Source organism: Plecotus auritus (genome assembly GCF_963455305.1).
Source record: "Plecotus auritus genome assembly, chromosome: 4".
In the NCBI taxonomy this organism is placed as follows: domain Eukaryota; kingdom Metazoa; phylum Chordata; class Mammalia; order Chiroptera; family Vespertilionidae; genus Plecotus; species Plecotus auritus.
The window spans coordinates 94731842-94744311 of NC_137775.1; the positions used below are offsets into that span (position 1 = coordinate 94731842).

Below are 12470 nucleotides of genomic sequence, written 5' to 3' on the forward strand. Positions count from 1 at the left end.
AATTATGATGGAATATGGTTGCCTGAAATAAAAAGCATTATTGTAGAATTACCCTTTGGAATGTTGATATGGGGGGAAACATACATACATAAGCAGTTAGAGAACATTGACTTTTTAATTTAGAAAGATAAGCAAGCAGGGAGCAGGGGGAGGAGACACGTTTCTGACTCTCAGTGGCAGCGGCCTTCGGCGAGGCTGCTGTGCTCTCAGCGAGTGGGAATGAACTTACTTGACATCACACAAGAGGGCCACTCCCCTCAGGATCCAGTGATCTGGGGACAGCACAGTCCGCAAGTACACTACGGTGATGAAGGTCAGGTCGGTGCGCCGGGGCTTCTTGTAGATGGGGCACACGTACAGCTTGGGGTCCTTGGGCGCCGTGGAGTTGATGGCGAAGATGTGCAGCACGGGCAGCTGCGTGAAGAGCACCTTGGGCGTGGACTCTGTGAGCTTCCCGTTGCGTCTGTCCCAGGCCGCGCCGTCCATGTACAGCCCATAGATATACACTCCTTCCTGGAAGAGCCAGGCAGAGGGCGATGGGGAGTATAGAAATCAGGTGCTGTGAGTGGGCACCCATTACTGTACCAAAGGCTGTCCGTTTGGCAAGAAGACACACCCCAATCTTAAAGAGCTCCCCAAAGAAGGGAGAGCCCACTGGGCACACCACATAGTGAGGTAGGAGCCCATTTCCCTGCAGCCCACCTCGAGGCCACGAGCCCTGCAGAAATGTTCCTGCTCTCGGTGGGTTGGGTGGCGGGTGGCCTGCCTGTGACAACAGACTTAGCCAGCACCGAATCAGCTCTGCAGGGGCCTGACAGTCTCCCAGAGGCCCCATCTGGGTCCCATCTGAGTCTCCCAGAGGCCCCGTCGGAGTCCCCCAGAGGCCAGGTCTGAGCTGGTGTAGGGGTAGAGTGGGAGCAGGGAACAGGACTTGGAGCCAGGCACCATGTGGGACCTCCACCTGCACCAGCCAAGCCAACCGATGGCTCCACTGTCATCTCAGGCCCAGGAGGAAGTGAGGTCTGTGCCACCAAGCCCTGCAGCAGGACAGTCAGACCTCTCTCTCTGTCCAAGCTGGGAGGTGGACAAGACTGGGTGTGAGGGGCAGGGCGGGCACGGTTGGTTCACCACTGGCTGGCCATCACCTCAAGTCTCTCTTTCACACAGTAGGACCTGCCCTTGAAGTTCCACCATTGAATTAGGAGACAAGACACACAGAGTTTAACACCAACTCCCGCACACACGTGTGAAAGGGCTGCCTAGTGCACAGTGCGAGGCCCAGTGCGGTGAAAGGCACTGTGGGCCGAGTGCTCAGGGTCTTTGTGGGGAATGCATCCTTGAAGGGGGGCTGCACGTGGGATGAGAGAGGCTGGGCATCCCGGGCAAAAGCAATGCTGCAGGGAGGTTGGGAGGGTGGGCAGCCCTTTGCGATGCCAAGTCCACGTTGCATCATTTGATTTGGCAGCAGGTCCAGGGGTGATACAATAAGTCAGCGCCCGAGCAGGGAGGATCTGGACACCAAGCTGAAGGGTTTGAACTTGACTTTGTAGGCCAAGGGAGCCACAGAACACATATCCAGCAAGACAAGCCAAGAGAGGCTAAAGGGAATCACAGGAGACTCCAATGATTACATCAGCTTATAAAGTGTATTTATGTGGAAGATGGTGACCCTTTTTCCATTTCCAGCGAGGACTGGGTGCGGGGAGTAAGTATAATGATAATAAAGCCAGGGAGATTATTGCAGAGTGTTTCCTAACAGGACGAGGGCTGCCTTTTTCTAATCTAAAACTGAGGTACTTGGTTTGACAGGGGCAAGCCCAGGAGATCAGAACATCATTAGCTGCTGGATGATGGTTGCTGCACGAACAACAGCCACTTAGGTACCATCGGACAGCAAACTGCATCCTTCAAGGCTGCTGTTCGTCTCAGAACCTTACAAAGCCGTAGTTAAAGGTGCAGTGGATTGAACAGTGTCACCCCAAAATTCATGTCCACCCAGACCCTTAGAACGTGACTACTTGGAAACAGGTTCTTTGCAGATGTAACTAGTTAAGGTCATTCGAATTGGAGGAGGCAAGTTCCTTCTGGCTGGTGCTCCTCCAAGGAGAGGAGAGGAACTCGGCGATACACACACAGGGAGAATGCCACTGACAGTGGAGGCAGAGAGTCGGGTGATGCAGCTACAGGTCAGGGAAGCCAAGGATGGTGGGACCCCCTTAAGCTAGTGGGAGAGGTGAGGTGGGGTGGGGGGGGGGTGAATTCTCCTTCACAGCCTTCACAGGAAAGCAACCCTGCCAACCCCTTCGTTTCAGGCTCCTGGCCCCCTGGGCTGTCAGAGAATAAATTTCTATTGTTCTAAGTCCCCCCACTCCCCATTTGTGGTACTTCGTTACCACAGCCCTAGGAAACTCATGCAGATCCGGGTACCCGGAAACGAGGTGCTGCTGACCAGATAGCTAACAACGTGGACTTCGCATCGCATAATGGAAAGAAGCTGGGAGAGCTCTGAGGCCCATGACAGATCAAGCCAGCCTAATGCTAAACCAGACCTGATTCCACCATGGAAAGGAAACTTTGGATGCTGGCTTCTAGCTCTGCTGAATCCTCATTTGCACTAGTTCCAGGACTAGATTCAGGGAAACGGGACTTTGAAAACTCAAGGATGTAATTCCATGCAAATAAAGCTTTCTACTCCATCCCATCCTCCTGTGGGGGCCTCCAGAAATGCTTATTCCAGTGGCACCCCAAGAACCCCACTCCCAATAGCAACAGAGAAAGACCATCCATGCATTTCTCCAATAACACAAACAGTGGCTCCCAAGGGTGTCTGCTCACCCCGAGCCCCTCCCTGTGCCCCACCTGGGGTCCTGCAGGTGGAACTGGCCCAGCACTCAGGCCTGCCAGTCCTGTTTGTCCATACTAGGGCCCTGACACTCGCCCATTCCCCAAGCAGCCACAGCAGTAACTGGAGACCCCTTCCTTGCAAACACAGTGTAACCTGTAATTATAAAGAAATGGGTTCCCAGTGCTTGTTCTGGTTGCAAATGAGGAAAAACCCTGGCTGCAAAGCCAGCGAACTTGACTGAGGCATGCACAGGTCAGCTTTAGGCAGAACTTGAACTTCCACCCCAGCTCTAGCACTGTCCCTGTCATTGCCCGGAGCGCCTACCGCAGGGGGTGCCACAATCTCCTCCTTGGTCTGCCGCAGAACTTCATTGTGGATGGTCACCGAGTCCAGGGCCCAGCCTTTGTGGGCGCGGGTCACTTCTTGCCTCATGGCTGTCAGGAAGCCTTAAAAAAGAAAAAGAATTTTGATGGCTTGTGCAGCCCACTTTAGGAACAAAGGGAGCAGAGCTAATTGCTATTTGCTTATCAGTCTTGAAAGGCTGCCCATCCAAGAGGAGTTGAGATCAAACCTCCGGGGACATTTCTTTTAGTGTTTTGTTTCTATGGGGACCTGCTATGAGCTCAATATTTCCCGTGAGCTCACAGCAGAACAGCTTCCTCTCTGCCTCAGACAAGAGTCTTGGTTTGAAATTCTCCTGAGATTCCAGCCACTCAAGTCCTATAAGGATGGTAACCTGGTCCCAGCTCATAGCCTCTATTTGAAGATACAATATCTAGGAATTAAGACTGGAATGCTAAAATATTCTGAGAACAGCATTCCAATTAAAACTTGAATCAAACCATTATCGAGCTTTTATTTGCTATAATGGAACAATTTCATTTATTCATAATGCCAAAATAGAAAACCCAACTTTCAATTTGATCAAACAAAGCAATCACGCCGGAGGGAAGCTGCATGCTTTAATATGCATAATACAGTTATTTTAAGACAATACATAGTTCTGCATATTGTAGCCTTTCTTTAAACTTAATATTTGCAAACTATGCCATCCAAATCAGTAAGAGAAGGTTTTCTTGGAGAGTAGCATTTGGTGTTAGCAACTATACCCTAAACTGCAAAATGGACTTCAGAATCTTATGAGAATTTACCTGTGACTTACATATCACACTTAGGCCTCCAGGTTAATACTGACCATCATGCTATGTCAAGTTGCAGACATACTTATAGGCACAGAGCTAACATCCCTTGGAGTTGGAAAGAAAGCATAGGCCCTTAGCCTGGCTTAGAGAGAGGTCAAGTTTTCCCATTGCCAAGCTCTTCCCTGGTTACTAAACTTGGGGAGGTGCTCATTCACTTGTTAACTCTCTGGGGAGTGGCCACCATGTGTACCAGGCACTGCTCCAAGTGGGATGACTGCAAAGAGGAAGAGCCACCCACGGGCCCAGCATTCTAGGAGCTCAGTCTGGAGGGAGGCAGGAGTTAAAACCCAATGTCGCTGTGAGCAAAGAGGCGAATAAAGCGAACCACAAGAGAATTGAGAAGATGAAACTGAAGGTGACGCTGGAAAGATACACAGCAGTTTCCAGATGGGACAGTTCCCGCTGGAGGAACAGTATGTGCGAAGGCGTGGAGGTCTAGGCTAAAGGTGAAGCAATAATGGCAGATAAGGTCAGAACAAAGGTAGAGGATGGGGTTTTTCAGGGTCAGAGTATGGACTTGATTTTGTGGATGGTGGGAAGCCACCCAATATTTAAAGCAGGCAAATGATTTGGTTGTATTTGCATCGTATAAGATTGATCAGAGTGCTCACTAAAACAGGATCGGGGGCTTCAGGAGAGTCCTTGTGTTAATCCCCAAAAAAGTTAGTTGGTCAATCCATGAGTGACTGATTCTTCTAAACCTATAGTTTCAGGAAACCACGAGTGCCTGGTAGAAAGGATGACTTTATGACAAGAGAAATTAACTTCAAGGGCGGGAAACATGGTGAAGTTTGCCTGGCAGCAACTTCTTACTCTATGCGTGGGGTCATTTGAGGTGATTTGGTCAGCACGTGATTATGTGGATTTCCATTTTAAATACCGGAGATCCCACACTTCAGAAGTGAAACAAACATTTGCGTGTTTGCCAGTCAGTGTACATATGACCACAATATTAAAGTCCAATTCTCCCTTCATGCCATTTTCATCATTCAGTGTGAACCGTGCACCCATGTGCTGTGTTAGACACTGTGTATCTGAGCAGAGTACTGGGAATTCAATTGACCTGATTTCATGACATTTTACAATTCATCGCTGACCTATGAGTGTACAAGGTCACAATGCACAGGACGTGAATCCCGGTCTTAACCATCGGTCTGCACAAATTTAATAATTGAATTTTCCTATGACATTTTCAGTTCCAAATAAATTGCGAATTTAGCCTCCCTCCATATGGGCCTCAGGACAATGCCACAGGTGCCAGGTGAGGAAGGAGCAGGATTCTCTCTTCTGTGACAAAGACTTCCTCCCATCATTGTCACAGACAAACTACAGCACAGTTAAGGAGAGGCCTCCTCCCCCACCCCCTCCCCTCCTGCTGACTTCAGCGAAGAGCCTTCTGATGCTTAGGAAGCCCCTTCATCTGCCAGTGTGGTGCGTGGAATCTAGAATACACGTTACCTGGAGCTATTAGAAAGGAAAGTGTTAAAGACATGTGTCTGAGGCCCCAGAGTCAGGGAGAAGGGGCTGTTCCAGGGCTGGGCCCACTCAGAGAACATGGAGATTTTTTTTTCAATTCTTGATAGTTTTCATTTGGCTTCTTTAAAAAAATGATCTTGTAGAATTCAAACCATAATGAATCCACTGAATAGTTCATTATTGAATTTAAAAATGACTTTCTTGTAGACTTCTATCAAGTCTAATGGAGACAAAATTGATGTTGTCTGAAACCTGAAAAGACCATTGATATATTTTCTAAAATAAAAGCTTGAAAAGGAGTACTTTTATCTTGGCACCAATTTAGTTTTAATAATTCCAAACCAAATTTCAATCACTAGTGGTGGAGAGTGATTCATACATTCATATGTCTGACTCTAAAGTGAGAAAGAAAAAGTTGGGGAAACTCTTCAATTATAATAATGTTCTATTCTCCCTGAGAGGTAGCCACCCACATGAAAAGGGGTGATTTGATATTCAAATGTGGGAGTCACGTGTGGTCTGAGCGAGCTGCTTTACAGAAATGTTTCCCTTCAAGACTTACACAGCACAATGCTTTCTTAAGACATGTGTCAAAGCTTGTTCTTTAAAAAATACAGGAATTACACTTTGGAGACAGGTCTAAAGTAACACTTGCCATGTCTTAATCCACACAATAACATTTCAGCAAACCAATTACCACCACTTAACGGTGCAATCAGTTGGCTTAAAGAACGCTATAGAGTGCTTTAAGGATCATTTCACACAGGGTCTTAGAAAGGACGACAGAAATAACTAATCAGGAATATTGTGCTTCTCGGTTTTATAAGGAGTTGATCGGCACTCAGTAATGATGGTTATATGGGCAACACCTTTTTTCCTTTAATAAATGAACCAGTCCTTATGTAACGGGCCTTAGGTTGTGCGGTATTTCCTGTCTTATCGGTTGCTATGCCTCCCAGTAGCATCTTTGAAAATGAGGAGAAATGATGTTCCTGCCACAAGTTTAAGATGGGCAGTTTTGCCCCCTATGAGAAGCACATGGAGTTCATTGGTAAGTTAAAGAAAAGGTCAGAAACCATTAAACACAGACGGGGTTGATCCACCAGGTGAATAAAAGCGCCCCGGGCACCTTTCCTGACTTTGCTGGATGCTCTAAGGCAGGGATCTTGAACTTGGCTAAACATGAGAAATACCTGAGCAGCCTTTAAAATCCCATTTCCAGGCCACAGCCCAGACCAGTAAAGCCAGGATCTTCAGAGGTGGGACGCGGCGTCAGCCCTGTTTCCAGGCACAGGTCTCACCTGGGGAAGGAGCGCTCATTACAGCGCAGGCTCTGACTTAGGAGGTAGGTCGTGGTGAGGCTCAAGGTTCTGCATTTCTATCCCGCTCCCAGGATGCGCTGCTGATGGACCAACCACATGACTGGGAGACAGAGGCCCAGGCCGAGGTTCTGCTCCTGTGGAGCAGTGGAGCTTTTAAGAAAGTTAACTGCACAGGCTCCAGAGGCCTCCCCTCCACAGGTTCTGAGGCCATGGTCAGGGGACCCGGCAATCGTATGGACTGAAGCTCCCAGGCGATTCTCCCGGGCAGGCAGGGCTGAGGAACACGCTCGGAATAAAGATCTGCGCAAGAGGCCGTTGACAGGCCACTGACCCACATTTGTTTTTTAAACAAATCTGACAAGCAGGAAGAGAAATGCCCATGAGACAAGTACAAGATTAAGAAGGCTGTCAATGGTACCACCACTCTCTCCACATCCCCTGAGACGCACGTGCTCTGCCGTGTCCTCCATCCAGGACACAGTTGGCTCCAGGAGAACCTGGGTACCAGCTGGAGAGCTAGGCTAACACTCCCAGTGGGATCGGCTAAGCCCACCGTGTCTCACTTGCCAAAATGCAACTCCTCGCACTGCTCCGCCTTTTCCATGTGCTGCTTTATGCGTCCTTTCGAAACCTTGACCCAGCCTCACACTGTGCCTGCCCTCCCAGACCTTCCCACTGCCCCTGGGGTGGTCCAATGGTGCGCAAACTCTTCAATATTTCCTGCCTCGTCACAGCACATCTCTCCCTCTTCCTGCTCTTAGAACCTGGCTTGGCTCTGAAGATGCCATCCTAGTCCTTTTTCATTCTTTAGGAGGATCTCCCTGCTTCCACCGCTACACCCTCCGGCCACAGGCCCCTCCCCTCACTGTCCCTGCCAAATGCCACCTGCCCCAGGCACTGAGCATCTTGCCATCCTCTGGCTCTCTTTGTCACCCCTCTCAGCATCTTGACCCCTTAGTTCCTTGAATTCGTCATTTCTGAAGACCTCCTCCTTCCTTTTCTTCACCTCCTTTCCTATTTACTAGTAGTCTGGACCCATCCTTTTCATCATTTACCCAGCACAACCGCCCCCCCCCCCACACCACCACCAATCCTGCATGAATCAAATGCCCCCCTTCTTACACCTGTACCAGGCTACTAACAATCCTGAGGCAAACACACAGCTACCACCATGCTTCACCATCGCCAGCCTCAAATGCTCACACCACCATAGCCCTCTTTCCCAAACTTCTGCTCCCTCCGCAAGTCTCTCCTCCAACACTTCCTGCCTCCTGAGGTTGCGCCTCCTCCTTCTTCAAATAGAACTCCTTGCCACGAAACCTGCCAACTCTCCTGCGTCCAACTCATTCCCCCATTCCTTTTGTTCCAATAGGCGAGGGCCCTCCGCCTGGCTGGACTGCATCTGTCCACGGGGGGGCCACCCTCCTGCATCTTTGACCCTCTTGGGTTTCTTTGCTCTTTCTCCCTGTTCCTCTCTCTGACCCTCTCCCTCTCTCCTGGCTCCTTCCCCTTCTCACCAATATTTGAATAAGCTCAAAAAAAAAAAAAAAAAAGAAAGAAAATCCTTCCTTTTTAAATCGACCCCTCCAATTTGCCTCTCCTCTTTCAAGCCAAATTTCTGCTATCATCTGGGTCTCTGGGGTCCCACTTAGCATTCTCCATGCTGGCCACACTCACCCTCTGTCTCTCCCTCACTCCCCTGCATTGTGGCTCCTCTACCTTCCCACCCACTCCACTGAGAGCTCTCTTGCCAGCAGTCTCCTTGCTGACAGCCATCTGACCATTTGGGCCCTCTCTGACCTGACCTCTGGGGGCATCTGTCACTATTTCTCCCCCTCCCCTCTCAGCTTCATAATGCTATGCTCTTCTGGGTCCTTCTTCCAAGCTGTTGGATGTGAGGGACCATTCACAAGAGTTCATGTGATCTGGACAAGGATGATGCACAGGCCCACAGAGGAGAATCCTGGCGGGGCTGGTTTGGGAGGAAGATGCCCAGAGGGTAGTGCTGGGGAGTCCACAGGGGAGGGCATGTCCTACGCTGACACTCGGAAGTGAAGGATTAGAGTCTCGGGCTGGGGCTTCAGACAAGTCAGTCATGGGTAGGGATGCGTAGCTGCACCAATGAGAATGGCTGAGGTCATCAACGAAGGGCTGGGCCAAGGGTAGAACTTGCCTGAGAAGAGCCCCCAATGGGATAAGAACCAGCCCTCTGGGAGGTGAGAAGAACCAAGGAAGGTCCTGGACAAGCCAGGTATGAGACTTCCTGGAACCAGCATCCCAGTGTAGTCAAGGGCAGTGGTGTTGGTGGGAAGGTCAGTGCAGGGTGGAGGCTGGCCAGGCTCCCAGGAGCCAGGTGGGTGGTGAGGAAGGTAACCATGTGCAGAGATTAGAATCATAAAGGATGTGGCTGTGACTAAAGCCACTGCATCAAATCCCCTCACACACAACGACAAGAAGAGGGGCTGTTATTCACTCTGGAGGCATTTCTAAGCTGTCACAGCCCTGTCGTCCTGCAATTTGGGGACAGGCAGGTGAGTGCTGTCACTTGGATTGGGGTCCATTCACTCAGAGCCCCTCAGATGTTAGGGACAGCTGGGATTCGGCAGAAGGAAGCCATGGGGCATGCTTAGATTGTTACTAGGTTGGAAGAAATCCCAGCCCCTTCAATGCTAAAGCTCCATTAACTGTTGGAGTGCTCTCCCACCCAACAAACGCCGGCTCCAATAACTGTCCCCCAGACAAGCCCTCAGACACTGCTGCATGCAGATGGCACCACCATGGAGACAAACACCGGCAAGAGGCCGAGGTGGTTTTATAGGAACAGGATAACAGGCCAAGCTTATCTGTCTCCTTGCTTCAGCAAACTCCGTCTACAGAAATCACGATCTGTGTTAACAGTGAATGACAAGTTGTCGCCGGTATCTGCCACCACAGGCTGGTGTGGCCTGTCAAGACACTGAGGAAAATAACAGAAAAACCAGTGCAGTTTGGCATTCAAATGGCCTCAAGCTCCAGAGTGAATTAAACATTTGAAAATAACTATATCACATGGTCAGTGTAGTGTAGAGAGGGCGTGGTCAGTGTAGTGTAGAGAGGGCGTGGTCAGTGTAGTGTAGAGAGGGCGTGGTCAGTGTAGTGTAGAGAGAGGGCGTGGTCAGTGTAGTGTAGAGAGAGGGGGTGGTCAGTGTAGTGTAGAGAGAGGGCGTGGTCAGTGTAGTGTAGAGAGAGGGCATGGTCACCACAGTGCCACGGAGCAGCACCGCCAACAGCCTGAGCTCAGCCACCAGCGGGGTCTTGGGGCCAACACCCATCCTTGCAGCTGTGTGGCCCTCAGAGGAAGGAGGTCTGCGGGGCGATGAGCAGAGACATGATGGGAGACACACCAGACATGTCAGATGCCATGACATTGTAAGAACACAAAAACGGGCATACAGCAACAGAGCACTTCAAGTGCGTTATAGTCTGAGTGGCTTTGACAATACATATTTCTGATGCAACTATGGCCTTTTGGTAAATTGCATTGTGCTTTACTTAAGCGTGTGCTTTTTAAATTTAAAATATTTACTTAAATGTTTTGAACTGAAGAAAGAACTTATTTCACTACAGGGTTCGAGGCTATGAATCCAGGAGATACATTCAAGTTGAGAAATCAATTACTGACGTTAAACAGTGGTCTGAAGGGCTGATCTGCTTGCACCCTGCCTGTGAGCTCGCACCGAGTGGCTGTGAGCTCCCTGCCTTGGGGATTTGGCCAGGTGAAGTGGACCGGAGATGAGGGGCGGGAAAGGAAGCGGAGGAGCTATTGGTATGCGGGAAAGTTGGCGCCCTCCACGCTGCAAAGGAAAACAATCACTGATAAGGTGTGTGTCTGTGCGCTTGTGTGCGCAGGGCAGGGAGCTGGAACAAGTCTGGGGCTTTCCAACATGTGGAACACTCTGGGAGGAGGAATCAAACTTTAGCTTGAAACCAGAAATAAAGAAGAGAGAAAGGGTGGATTATTAACAAGTAAAGACAGGTAAAAACAGCCCTGAGGTGGACACCTGCATTTGTATTTAAGTGAGTTGGCTTGTAACACTAACAGCAAGTTCCAAGCAAAGATAAGTTCGTATTAATATCTTGCTATTTTAAGTCACATTTTTAAAAAAGTGTTTTTATTGATTTTAGAGAGTAAGGGAGAGGGAGAGAGAGACAGGAGCATCAATGATCAGAGAGAATCATTGATCAGCTATCCCCTGCATGCCCCCCACTGGGGATGGAGCCTGCAATCAGGGCATGTGCCCTGACCAGGAATTGAACTGTGACCTCCTGGTTCATAGGTCAACTCTCAACCATTGAGCCACACTGGCCAGGCTTAAGTCACTTTTTTTTTTTAAATTGATGTCAGAGAGGAAGGGAGAGGAAGAAAGAGATAGAAACATGAATGATGAGAGAGAATCATTGATCAGCTGCCTCCTGCATGCCCCCTGGGAGCCTGCAACCCAGGCATGTGCCCTTGACCGGAATTGAACCTGGGACCCTTCAGTCCATAGGCCAACACTCTATTCACTGAGCCAAACTGGCTAGGGCTGAAGTCACATTTTAATGAGGAAAATTACTGAAAGAGATTGTGTGCTGTGATGTCCGACTTAGTTGTCTGTGTCTGTGGAAAACCAGGGAAGAACCAACCCACTCCCTTGGTTTCCAAACATAAAACATACACTCAACAACCGTACAGTTTTTAAAATCACTGGTTCTTGCTGGTCTGGAACACTCCAAGTCTGCCAGCACACCTCCCACCTGGCCGTCCTGCCCTTCCTCCCAGCCTGTGCCTCTTGCACCACTGGTCTGGCACCTGCCTTCACCCCAGCCATTGCCAGGCCCTGCGCTCTCGAGGGTTCCGGTTTAATCGCTCCATCCAATCTGTCCCTCCTCGGCACCTGGCTGAGGTGCAGGCTCTCTCCCTTGGCCCTGGCAAGGCTGTGGCTCTGGGTCCACACTCCAGTCTTCCCTCCACCTTCTCTCAGGATGGTCTTCTGAGGGTTGGTGACTTCCAGTGCCTGTATGTTGCAGCCCAGACTCTCCCGGGAGACTCCAGGCTCCAGCCTCCCTCCCCACCACCCCGCTCCAGAGTTCCAGCTCCGGCCACACTGCCTCCTCCTTTCCCTGGACACGCCTTGCCTTTGCAGGCATCCCTGCCTCAGCAAACCCTACTCCCCGCCTCCAGGGGAAGCTCTCCACAAGCCCTGCCCTCTCTGTCCTCTGTCCCTGCGTGGTACTGAGTTCTCATTGCATTAAAGTTGCTGGAGCGTCTGTCTTGCCAACCATATCACGGGCCCCTTTGGGGCAGGAATCAGGCCTCAGACTTCTTTCTATTGAAAGCACCCAGCAGAGGGCTGGCAAACAAAGGTGGTTAAACAGCATAATTAAGCTAAATGCTATTACTTCAGGCTCCAAAGCCAGGAATTACCTGGTGACAACTCACTGAAACTGAGAGTTGGTAAGAAGGAAAGAGACTCACAAGTACACACACGGAATCTGAGAATCACAGAAAAAACTTTGCTCCCCAAATTCAGTGGAAATTCTGGGAGATAAATGGAGAAGTGAAATTAAGGGCTGTCCTTTTCAAATCTGACATGCACCACTTGG

At 49.9% G+C, this 12470-nt stretch overlaps 1 protein-coding gene across 1 annotated transcript in view; it reads right to left on the reverse strand.

Moving 5' to 3' along the window:
- Positions 1 to 225: 225 nt before the first annotated feature.
- The window catches only part of DNAH8 (dynein axonemal heavy chain 8), a gene marked incomplete at its 3' end in the record, with an annotated part of 280160 nt that continues 267915 nt past the window's right edge, over positions 226 to 12470 (reverse strand). Inside the window, exons 88-89 of the mRNA XM_080664997.1 lie at positions 3170 to 3291; positions 226 to 513 (exon numbers count right to left, since the gene is read on the reverse strand). Coding sequence (XP_080521123.1) covers positions 226 to 513; positions 3170 to 3291 — 410 coding nt within the window. The remainder of the gene's footprint in view (positions 514 to 3169; positions 3292 to 12470) is intronic.